The sequence below is a fragment of the Pholcus phalangioides genome, unplaced genomic scaffold, assembly GCF_987345545.1.
Source record: "Pholcus phalangioides strain wild (caught in Gottingen) unplaced genomic scaffold, Ppha-v1.0 ptg000014l_1, whole genome shotgun sequence".
Taxonomy (NCBI): domain Eukaryota; kingdom Metazoa; phylum Arthropoda; class Arachnida; order Araneae; family Pholcidae; genus Pholcus; species Pholcus phalangioides.
Genome location: NW_028301607.1, coordinates 6,821,501 through 6,833,890, shown reverse-complemented (window position 1 = coordinate 6,833,890; position 12,390 = coordinate 6,821,501). Strand labels below are relative to the sequence as shown.

The window sequence follows — 12,390 nt, the reverse complement described above, 5'->3', positions numbered from 1 at the left end:
TTCTGAATTCAATTCTATATTTCTTTCATTTATTCTGAATTCAATTCTATATTTCTTTCATTTATTCTGAATTCACTTCTGTATTTCTTTCATTTATTCTGTATTTATTTCATTTATTCTGAATTCACTTCTGTATTTCTTTCATTTATTCTGAATTCACTTCTGTATTTCTTTCATTTATTCTGAATTCACTTCTGTATTTCTTTCATTTATTCTGAATTCACTTCTGTATTTCTTTCATTTATTCTGAATTCAATTCTGTATTTCTTTCATTTATTCTGAATTCACTTCTGTATTTCTTTCATTTATTCTGAATTCAATTCTGTATTTCTTTCATTTATTCTGAATTCAATTCTATATTTCTTTCATTTATTCTGAATTTTCACCATTTCTGGAATTATTTATTTCATTTATTCTGAATTCAGTTCTATATTTCTTTCATTTATTCTGAATTTTCACCATTTCTGGAATTATTTATTTCATTTATTCTTAGTTTTCATCAATTCTATAATAATTTCTTCCATTCAATCTGAATTTTCATCAATTCTGGAATTATTTCTTTCGTTTATTTTCAGTTTTCAGCAATTCTAGAATTATTTCTTTCATTTATTCTGAATTTTTTTTCCATCTCAATTCCGAATTTTCATCTCTCTCTCTTCTCTCTCTCTCTCTCTCTCTCTCTCAATCCTAAGATTGTTTTCTTTCACTAATTCTGAATTTTCATCGATTCTGGGATTAACTCCGAATTTTCATTGTGGTGCTGGAATTCAAATTTTATACCTTTCAATTATTTCTCACTTTTTATTCATCAATTCTAAATTTTCATTAGTTCTCAGATCATCAGACCCTAATTTTTATGTTACCAAACTATTTCTTTCATCAATTTAAAATTTTCTTCAATTCTAAATTTTCATCGATTCAAAATTTACTGCAATTTTTGTGTTAATTTACATTTGATATCGTGTCTGTATTTTTTTAGTACATATTTTTCAGCATTCCCGTATATTCTGAGATAATGCATGAATCTTTTGATTCCCGATTCCCCTCCACCACAAAATATATAATTATAATCGGGACAATGAAGCCCCGAAATTATTATCGCACCAGCTTCCGCGTCTAATTAGGGCGGTCCTGCCTAGGAGGCAGAGACGCCGTAGGTTTCCAAGAATATGGCTATTACTTAAAGGGCTCTGCAAAAGAAAAACAGTTGAGAAATGATGATTTACAGGATGTCGTGCAAGTAGTCATGCGTCTTTTATCTCAACGGCAATTCATGGTAGAGTTGTAGTTCCAATTTAAAAAATTCTCAAAATGTGATCAAAAATCACCCTGTACCCAGGACCGTCTTAAGATCATCATGGGCCTCCTGGCCAAGTGATGTTTTTGAGGCCCTACCTGGAAAATTCTTGAAAATTTCAACCACTTCTCATTTTTGTGAGGCCCCTCTCCTTTCGAGGCCCCCGGGCCGTGTATATTTTTTATTTTGTGACTCACTGTATTTTTCACTCTTAAAACTGGTACAGGATAATTTCTGAATACGTTTCGAGCATATTTTTTTTTCAAATTGGTACCATACCTCTACGACGAATGGTTGATGAGATAAAGGCCGCATTAGGACTTACGGGACACCCTGTAGAGTACATACGGCCTATTTAACCAAGTTGAGTTGTTTTTTGAACGTATGTATAATTACTACTACATATAAAATATCGAAATTTACCAGGTTTTTCTTGCATGATTTAAAAAATGGATGATGTTATTTGTCGATTGATTTTTCATTCGATCGAAACCTGTATCCACAGCTCACGCTGATTATCCCATACGAGGAGATCGACGCGGAATCCGCTTTGGTGGAGATGTTCGCGCAGAAAGGAGCCTACAAGTCGAAGTACGTGGTGGCTCTCGGGGCCCTGGCTGGGCTTATTGTCAGCATGTTCGGGTCTATGTTCCCCATGCCCAGGATTGTATACGCCATGGCGAAGGACGGCCTCATTTTCAGGTCTCGTTAACGTTAATTCTTCAAAAATACATATCCGTTGATCTTTACTTCTAATTTGTATATTTAAATTCCTCCAATCTAAACCTTTTTCTTTCACTTTACAGGTCACTTTCACAGGTTTGGCCTATCACAGGCACCCCGGCATTTGCCACTTCGGTTTTAGGCGTAGCGACTGCGTTCGTCTCGTTGATTATGAGCCTGGATGTTCTAGTAGAAATGATGTCGATTGGTAAGAGGAAAATGTTTTTGACAAATTTTTAACATTTTTCTTTGTCTTTATTTCCCACAAACTCGATATTAATCATCACAAGTAACGGGAATCTTTGAGACCGTCCTAAAAAATCTGAAAACTTTTTATCAATATGCAATTTGCCTTGTTTTCTATCATGAGATATAAAGAGATATAAAGTGGAGGGGCGGGGGGGATTATATTATGTACACATACAATCAGTGATAATCAAAAAGGGGCTCATATTTTTATGACTTAAAAATGAAATTTCGTTGCTAATAGGTTCTTTTTAGACCTGAAATTCAGGTTTTTCTACCCCTCAGCAGGCCCGTCATTTAGGGGGGACAGGAAGGGGGCCGTTGCCCCTCCCCCCCCCCACCCACGGCTTTTGAAAATACACTAAAAATGGTATATATATGTATATGTATATATATATACATACATTGAGTACATGTGCTTTGCCCCCCCCCCCCCCCCGGAGAAAGTTGAAATGACGGCCCTGCCCGACGAAGTTTCATCTTTAGGTCATGAAAAATCCGAGCCCTAGTGATAATACAGTGTTGCGTAGTATTGATCTGTGATAATAATTCCGTCAATTTCATGCGATTCACATGAGCTGACCCTGAGTTCGAAAAGCGTAGCGCTCTATATTGTCTAAACAATGCATTTTTCAAGTATCTGCCGTACCTCTTTTAACATTGAAAAGTGTAGCGAATTGTCGAAAAAAACAAATTTTATTTGATATATATATGGTCTAGTAAAGCTACATATTGCACTTGAACTTTTGTAGCGTCATCTTGTGTCGAACGATAAAATAATAATCATTCAATCATTTTTATCATTATTGATCGACACATCTTACGCATAGATCAGTTTGGGGAAAAGATAACCTCCTCCTGATTCAACACCTTGTCAGCAAAATTTCGTCATCAGCTTAGAATATTTCATATCTTCAAAAAGGGGTGGTTGATGACGTAAGCAACCTTCAAACCCCCCTCCCCCCCCCCTGTCATCAAAAGTCAGCAAATCCAAACCCCCCCCCTCCTATATGCTGACGTAATACACTTGAATGACTCCTTAAACAAAAACGGCCTAGAGAACATTTATTGGCTGTATTGATAATACTGACGTCACACTGTGCATTAATGGTGGATGATCAGTCGGCTTGGATATTTTTTCCCAGTGGCTATAGCCACAGTATCTTGAAGATAAGAACAATCCTTCACATGAGCTTATACCATGTCAGCCAGAGGAACACGAAGGCGAATCGAAGTAGCGGGATGCGTAATCTTATCACAAGTGTGAAAACCGGTGATAAAATCATCAAATTTTCATTACCTTATTTGCCTTTGCCATATGTACAAGAGTGGTTATAAAATTAGTCGTCGTATCTTGCTCTTGGAGCGTTCTAGTGATCATCCTCTTTAACCGTGTCTTCCCCCCTCCAGGAATGTCTATCCCCAAAAACGTGGAAACATAAGTTTTGAAACTTTATTTCCAATGATTTTTATGAAGCAATGAATTAATATTAGCTTTGCATTCGATTGACTTTCATACATTTGTTTAATGAATCTAATTTTTTAAGAGAATCCCCATACCTTAAAAATTACAAGAAAGTCACCAGCAATCCCACGAAGACATCGTCAAAAATCACTTCGGCGTCCTCTTCCAGGTGCTACACCGAAATCACCAATTTCTTCAAGCTTCTTTAACATCGCTGCAATGTCTCATTTGTAATTATGATTTTAATAATCAAAACCACGGAGCTTACTTTCTTATAAAAATTTATAAGCACACAATAGACGGTTCGAATTTCCAATAATGATTCATCACTTTAAAAGCTTGAAGTCAGTGCCTTACAAATTTGCATGAATACACCCCATCTGGTGATGAAAATTTCTTTCAAAAATCCCTTCTCCCTGGCTTTAATAGCCTTAACACCAATTTTAAGAAGAATTCGGATGAATCAGTCTTAAAAGTTTTCCTGGGTGGCGAAGTGCTTACGTTGCTTCCTGCGACAGAGACTACGTTTCTGGTGGTTTCTCCGGTCCGTCCCTAGAGATCTCTGAGCAGGGGGAGGGGAACTTATTTTATAACCACCCTGTACATCGAATTCGAGTGATCCTTTAACCGTTTTGCTTTTTGCTCCAATCAGGCACATTGATGGCCTACACCCTGGTATCGACATGCGTCTTGCTGCTGCGGTACCAACCACCGAGGACGACCCTCGTGCAACTTCTGCCGGAGTCGATCCGATCAGCTTGCCCGACGCCATCGAAGGAGATGCCGCACCCGGTCTTTCCAGCCGCTACGACTACGACGGTCCACACGAAGCGTACGAATCGGTACGACTCATCGGACAGCGACGAATCACCGCGAGGCGAGATCGACCCGTACACGGGGCAGCCTCTGCCCCGCGGCGATCCTGCCCTAAGAGACGACGAGCTTCTGATGTCCGATGCGGCAAGGAAGACCGACGCGACTTACGGGTCTGTGCCACCGCCGAAACCACCGCCCCTGGCGGCAGTGTTTACTGTGCCTGAGAGGATCATCAGGAAGATATTGTATTTCCTACCGTACCACTGGCTCAACCCCGGCGAAGCCTCCAGTACCACCGGGATCTTCGTCATGAAGATGGTGGGGGTCCTCTACCTGCTGATATTCATTCTAGACCTGATCGTTGTGTGCGGTATATCTTCTCTAGAAAACAGGAGCGGGGCGGCCATATTCTTCCTGCTGCTGTTCCTGTTCGGCATCATGTTCTGCCTTTTCATCATCTCCAGGCAGCCTCAGACAAAGTAAGTTGGCATCTTGCGCTCCTCACTTCAGTACGTTCATAGAAAAAAAAAAACAAGAAGTTGCATTTAAATAAGCTAGTTAAAAATATAGAATGAGAATAATTTTAACATTCACAGTCTAAATTAGATTAGTCACAATCTTTAACCCTACAGTGCATAATGTTGCCGATTGGCAACGTCTACTTAAAATATATGTTTCTTTTCCCTTTGCCTACTTCATTGTTGAGACATTCATTATTCCTATTTTTCATTTTCGTTTGAATGCCATTCATAGATGGCAGTAAAACTCCTCAGTTAAGAAAAGAAATGTAAATCTTTTCTGTTATCTGTCAAAAAAGAAAATCATGCACTGTAGGATCGAAATGATTTATTTGCATATATTGTTTTTTACGTTGATGTTTGCAACCCAATTTTCCTCCTCTCTATAGTTAGAATCACAAAGAAAGTAGTTATGTATTTTTCGAAAGTACCTGACCATGCTCCCTGTGACTTAGGCTACCCCCTTTGAATGAAATCGAAGATGCTTGGACAGTTATTTTGCTCGTCATCGGTGGTTCGGAAATCGAGGTGATATTGAAAGACGGGTTCATCTGAAACGACGTAGTTCATATTGAAACGACTCATCAACGGTGGTTCTGAAAAAGATTGGGGCGATCTCAAGGGCATTGTCAAAAGATCAGCGTGTCTTCTTCTCATGACGGCTCTACAAAAGGTTGAGGTGATTTTCAAATGTCGGAAGAAAGGTTACAATGTGCCTTTCTCTCACCAGCGGGGGTTTTTGAAGAAGAAATACAAGTGATTTAAGAAACTATTTCAAACGTACTTTAACATGTCTTTCTCTTATAAATGATGGAAAAATTTGGAGGTAATTTTAATCACGATGTTGTCGAAAGACCGGTTCCCGCATTTCGTTTTTCTATCATCATTGATAGTTCTGGAAAAGTTCCTGGTCATCTCAAGAAGTGTTGTCAAGAGACGGGTTCCAGTAGGCAACGTCTAGCGCCCGAGTGGCGCAGTGGTAAAGATGCTCGTCTTCCACTATGAAGGTTACCATCAAGGTCCATGGGTTCGAATCCGGGCATAGAACATCAGAAGCAAGTTCTTTACCTACCGAACCTAGGGCGACCACCGATGGATGGAAAATTCGTGTCCGGAAAATTCACCGCTAGGAAAATTCACCGCCATGCAATTCATCGCTAGGAAAATTCACCGACCGACAATTCACCGCCATGCAATTCACCACTAGGAAAATTCACCGACAACAGTTCAATGCGAGGGAGTGAGTGACCGAGTGAGTAAGTGATTGAGCGGGTGAGTGATCCAGTAGTGACCGAGTGAGTAAGTGATTGAGCGAGCGAGTGAATTGGGGAGTGAGTGAATTGGTTAGTTAGTTAGTTTTTAACCTAGTAGTGTCACAAATGATTAAAAAATCCGATTGTTCCGAAAACGTATTTATGATGAAGTGTTGATTTGAAGACACTTGGATCGGGCGTCCTCTTCGTGGTGGTGGTCGTCGTCAGCCGCGCTTTGACATCGACATTTGAAACTGCTTTCAAGGAACGCGTAACGGTTTCCCTAATACCAACAATTCTACAGAAGGATGGCATCGAGTGTTCCAACAGCAATTATCTGCTCACCACCCAGATATATATCGGTGCCATAAAAAGAGAACAGAGTTTGAATGAAGTTTGGATGGAGCAAATTGTAAGTGGGCAAAACCATCACATTGATTAGGAGAAAGAAATACCGGAACTCTGCGCAGAGATTAAAGAATTTACCCTTCACCGAATTCGCAAATTTTATGGGGTCCCAGACTGGATATACCTTGGGCTTCCACTATCGCAAGGACCCCTGGAAATGAAACCTTTTAATTTCCCCATGAAGGTATATGTGCAATCCCCGGGTACCCCGACCCTGTATGTTGGGAGCACTGGTGATATATGTATATTTTACGTATACATACCTCTCGGCATGACCCCCACGAGGGCAGGGCTGACAGGGGCCGGAACGTTTCTTATCGCTTTTTGATATTTTCACACTATAAATTAAGCACAGAGGGGAACGTGAAAAAGCTAGTTTGGGGGCCCGCCATCCATTTCAGCTTAGGGGACCTGCTGTAGGATGTGGGAAACTCGGGGTACATGCACATTACTTGGTCCCGATGTGTCAAATGGGTCCCGATATATGCAAGAGTTAAATTAAAACTTGACTCAAAAATCGTAACCGATTCCCGTAATAAAAAAATCGTCACTAATTTCCGTTGCATAGGAAGTATATATATACGTATATAGTAAATATAGAGTACATATACTAGATACGCACTAAGGCGGCATTCCTGAAATTACATCACGTGAAATCGCGGGTAACAGCTAGTTCATCATAAAAAAATCCATTGGTTACTGATGATCAGCGATGTTTTTTATAACATCAAAGTGATAACAGGAGATGATTTTAAGCATTTTTAGGAAGTTAATTCATCGCGTATCCACTTACTTTATTATCTTTTAATTCTGTTATTATCCCTTTTAACATTTCATTAGAAGTTTCTGAGTAAAACAGAGTTAATGGAATTTTGTTGAATATACTATCTTGTATTGGGCAACAGCAATTTGTAATTTATACAAATACAAGGCCACAACAGGCAAAATGCCCAGCGAGGTGGCTGAGAAAAAGATGCCCACAATAAATATGGATGTCATATATTTCAAAAATACAGCAACCCGAACCCGTATCATCTGAATTTCTTCTCATAAAGTCATTATTTAAACTTTCCGCCATATCTTTAGGACACGGCACTTACTCACTCAATAGATCACTCACTCACTAGATCGCTCACTCACTCACGGACTGACTTACTCGCTCATTGAATCAGTAACCCACTCGCTCATTGAATCAGTAACCCACTCGCTCATTGAATCAGTAACCCACTCGCTCACTGAATCACTTACTCACTCGGTCACTCAGTCACTCACTGGGTCACTCACTCACTCAGTAACTCAATCGCTCATTCCCTCGCTAACTGACTCGCATCGAACTGTCGTCGGTGAATTGCATGGCGGTGAATTGTTGGTCGGTGAATTTTCCTAGCGGTGAATTGCATGGCGGTGAATTGTTGGTCGGTGAATTTTCCTAGTGGTGAATTGCATGGCGGTGAATTGTTGGTCGGTGAATTTTCCTAGTGGTGAATTGCATGGCGATGAATTGTTGGTCGGGGAATTGCATGGCGGTGAATTGTTGGTCGGTGAATTTTCCTAGCGGTGAATTGTTGGCGGTGAATTTTCCGTAAACCCCGATGGATGGAGCCTTCATTTCCCACCCTACTCCACTGGTTGGAAATTGCTATATGGCGATATATGACCGGAATTGGTGTGCGGTGAAGTAGTAGTAGGCAACGTCTTTCCCTCATCAACGACGGGTCTGTAAAAGGTGAAGACGATTTCAAGTGCGTTGTTGAAGGGCATGCCTTTCTCCCATTGATGCTGGTGCTAAAACAGATAGACGCGATTTCGAGAACGATGTCGAAAGACGGGTATTCTCATCAATGACGGGTCTAAAAGCATGGGGGCCCGGGACGATTTTCGGCATTCTTTTATTTTTTCCATAAATTTACTATAGAGAAAAGTCTGGGCTGGGGTTCCTGCTGCAGGATACGGGAGCCATGTCTCTGAAAGAGTCGGAGGTGATTTCAAAAACGATGTCGAAAGACAGGTTCCATCAAGTACTTCTAGAATAGTGCACGTGCTGGGTCAAATACCGTTCAGTCGGTAGAAACTATTTTAAAAAACCAATCGAGCTTGGATTCTATGCGATATGTTTTGTGGGTAATGAAACAAAATTATTGATTTTATTTTTTGCTTAATATTATAACCTCTGTACGTGAGATGTAAATTTTCATGATGGAATTTCTCTTACGAAAACGATTTCTTATTTGTCAAATAGGACTTTCTCCGTATTCTAATACTGATTATTTTTCAGGTGTGACCTAAAATTCAAAGCACCCTGCGTGCCATATGTTCCGACGATAGCAATCATCGTCAACATTTATCTCATATTCAAACTCTCGATTCTTACTTTAGTTCGTTTCACAATATGGATGATTTTAGGTGAGAGAGGAGATAAGCTTTTTCTTTCTATAATTTCTAAAAATTAATCAAATGAGAACGCGACGAGTTCTGACGATAAAATATATACAGGGTGCATAGCAAACAGGGGGTATTGCATTTTACTGGCGAACCGTTGATCCTGGAGTTATACTTCCGGTTATAAAAAGTTTCCAAATAACAAGTAGTATTGAAATATGTCAATCATGTTTCAAGTGGTTGTATAATTATTAAAATACAAAAATTAACTTTTTATACAGTTCCCGTGTGTCCCAAAACCCAGCTAGAAAGTTGTTGCCCTGACTTGCCTGATGCCAGCTAAAAAAAATTCCATGTTTCTAAGTGCAATATTCACTGAGATATTCGAAAAACGGAGCAGATTTGGGGGGGGGGGGGGAACAGCGTTAAATGCGGGTAAAATGGTTTTTCGGCATTTAGAGTTGTTTTTTTCACAAATTTCCTCCTTTCGAAGTCGAATATCTCAGTGAATGTTGCACTTACAAACATGGAATTTTTTTTATTAGCATCAAGAGAGACAGCGCAAAAAATTTCTAACTGGGTTTAGAAAGTTTGGCAAAACCATTGCTTTTGACCAAGTGAAAGTAGACAGAAATGGGGGGCAGGTGGAACAAAGTACGGGGTGGAGGGGCATTAGGATTTCAGAGATGCTTTGGTGGGACATGGCCTAAAAAAAGGTTGGGAACAACTGCTCTAGGATCGACGGTAGTAAAATGCCATACCCCCTGTTTGCTATGCATTCTGTGTGTGTATTATGTTACCGTTAAATTGTATGTGACGTATATAGAATCATAAGTCATTGCCAAAGCCCCCCCCCCCCGCCCTGCTGGCAAGAATCCCAGTGTTTCGCAGGTGCCTGTACGTTGTTCTTAAAGAAGTCTCTCAGGACTAGGGTTCTTAACCTTTTTCAGCCGCGGCCCAAAATCAACAACAAGATCAGTTTCGCTACCCATGGGCAGTGTCGTAACTAGGCAGGTACAACAGCTGCACCCGCACAGGGCCCACTTGGAGGGCTAAATGTAAATTCTTGCACTTAGCCCTCCCCCAGGAACAGGAATGGCTAGTTAGGTACTGCCCATGGAACGGTTTGTTTTTTTCGAAATTAATGAAACCAGTAGTTGCAATAAGTGCATTTATAACAGGACCGTATGTGTGGATTTGTCCGACTGATCTAGGAAGTCACTGTGAATCAGAGTCACTGCGGTCGTGACCCACAGCTCAAGAATTTCTATCTGACAAAACTCGGAAGCCCATGCGGAACAGGTTATGGTCATGATCCATAGCTTAAGAATTCCTGGCTGTGTAAGCGGGTTTGTGCGGCCCATCTCTACAGCCTATGCGAATCAAGTTTGGGTCATGACCGATAGCTCAAGAATCCCTGGCTGTAAGTGGATCGGTACGACCCATCTCGGGAGCCCCCTGTAAATCAAATTTGGGTCGTGATCCATAACTCGAAAATTCCTGACTGCTATCAGATTTGAACGACCCTTCTCGGAAGCCCCGGTGACCCATAGGTTGAGAACCACTGTCTTAGACTGTGAGGGCAGCCTATCCCTCTAGTCTTTTGGCTAAGCGTCTGAAATTCCTGGTTCTTTTTGATGATTTTCAGGAGGAGACGTAGACGGAAATACACTTGAATATCCTGGGTGCAAGATAATGATGGTGTCAATTCATATGTACACATATGCATTAGATAAGTCGGCTCCACCTTCTACGCTGGGGGGGGGGGGATGCCCCCAATCCCTCCCCTCCCCCCCCTGTATTTTCTCTCGCCCATGGGAGGAGGGAAACAAATGACTCACGTTGAAACAGAAGCGGATAACATTTAAGTTGGGTGTTGCAGTATTTTCCAGTGGAATTTAGCAAGAAGGGTGTTATCGTGCAAAGACACTGCAACCACACTCAACATACCGGATCAGTTTGTTCTTTGAAGCCTGGTGCAGACTTTTTTATGTCTACAGGAACCTGGCTGTTGGTAGTTGCTCTGCATCCCAGGGACTCAATCATGAGGGTCATACCATTGGTTATAGAAATTTTTGGACAAACTAATATCCACCCCCCCCCCCCTCCTCCTCCTCTCCTGGATGCTTGTCACCACCTTCGGTTCCTGCAGAACTTGTCACTTTTTCATTTCACCTAATATTGTGACCACTTTTATTTAAGCATAATTGTTGACATACGTCAATGGCTTGATACCTATAGCGTTATCTCTATCGGTTATCAGTGTTATCAATGCATACCCTAACATTCAGACACATCGATTCCTCACGAACTTTTTCTATTCTTCACAGGCCTTATAATGTATTTCAAGTACGGCATCAAAAACAGTTCCCTGGAGGCTTCACCGGATGGTCCGTTCGAGTTGACGATCCCCCAGGACCGGATCGTTCAGGTCAACCCGCCCCAAGAAGAACAACAGCAGCAGCAGCAGCCTTACGTCGCGGATGATCTCGGTTACGGGGTCACCAACATGACAGCGACGCAACCTTACGGTACATCAACTATGGGGTACGGGATGCAGCCTCAAACGGCTAATGGATACTTAGCAAGCACACAGCAACAACAACAACCACCACCACCGCAGCTGCAACATGATTATTATCCCGGAAAGGAATGGGATCTACAATAGATTGGGTTTTTTTTTTTTTGTGAGGGTGCGTGAGGTTTCTTTTTTCTGTTTAGAAACAAAATTTTGTTTCATTTTTTCTTCCTTTGGTTTCGATTTTTTAAAAAAAAAAATTTTTAGGTGGCAAGAAACGAAATTATTTTTCTTAATTTCTCTGAAGCCCGGGAAAGAAATTTATAGGAAGAAATTACCTTAAAAAAATAAATGTATATGGAAATTTTTTTCTAAATGATAATCCCAGAAGAAAACGTGCTTCTTTTCATGTTGCAGTTAACATGGAAAGGACATGTACATATAACAAAATGTAGAGTATAGGGTGTTACTTGGATAAAAAGAGAAAACAAAGTCGAGGAGTATATATTGAATATAATTATACTGATTGGTATCACGCACATAGGATATTGAATGTGGATGAATTTAGCATGGACTCGTATAACGACTCTGGAAGATCTACGTAAAAAAAGTAAATTGTAATTACAAAACGAATACCTACAACTGTATCTTGTGTTACATGAATCTACATGTGTAGCCTTAAGATGATAACTCCCTTTAAATTCATATTGATGTTCGGTGTTTCGTATTCTGTACTAATATGTCTTTTAAAAGTATTCTTGTTTACG

General features: G+C 40.5%; 1 protein-coding gene across 2 annotated transcripts in view; it reads left to right on the top strand.

The window, feature by feature from the left end:
* LOC149078056 (solute carrier family 7 member 14) overlaps positions 1-11,869 on the top strand; it is an 83,640-nt gene extending 71,771 nt beyond the window's left edge. For both annotated transcript variants that reach the window (XM_089241625.1, XM_089241626.1), the window contains exons 7-11: positions 1,803-1,999; positions 2,104-2,228; positions 4,384-5,026; positions 9,002-9,129; positions 11,436-11,869. In XM_089241625.1, coding sequence (XP_089097751.1) covers positions 1,803-1,999; positions 2,104-2,228; positions 4,384-5,026; positions 9,002-9,129; positions 11,436-11,773 — 1,431 coding nt within the window. In that variant the 3' untranslated portion in view covers positions 11,774-11,869. The remainder of the gene's footprint in view (positions 1-1,802; positions 2,000-2,103; positions 2,229-4,383; positions 5,027-9,001; positions 9,130-11,435) is intronic.
* Positions 11,870-12,390: the final 521 nt, after the last annotated feature.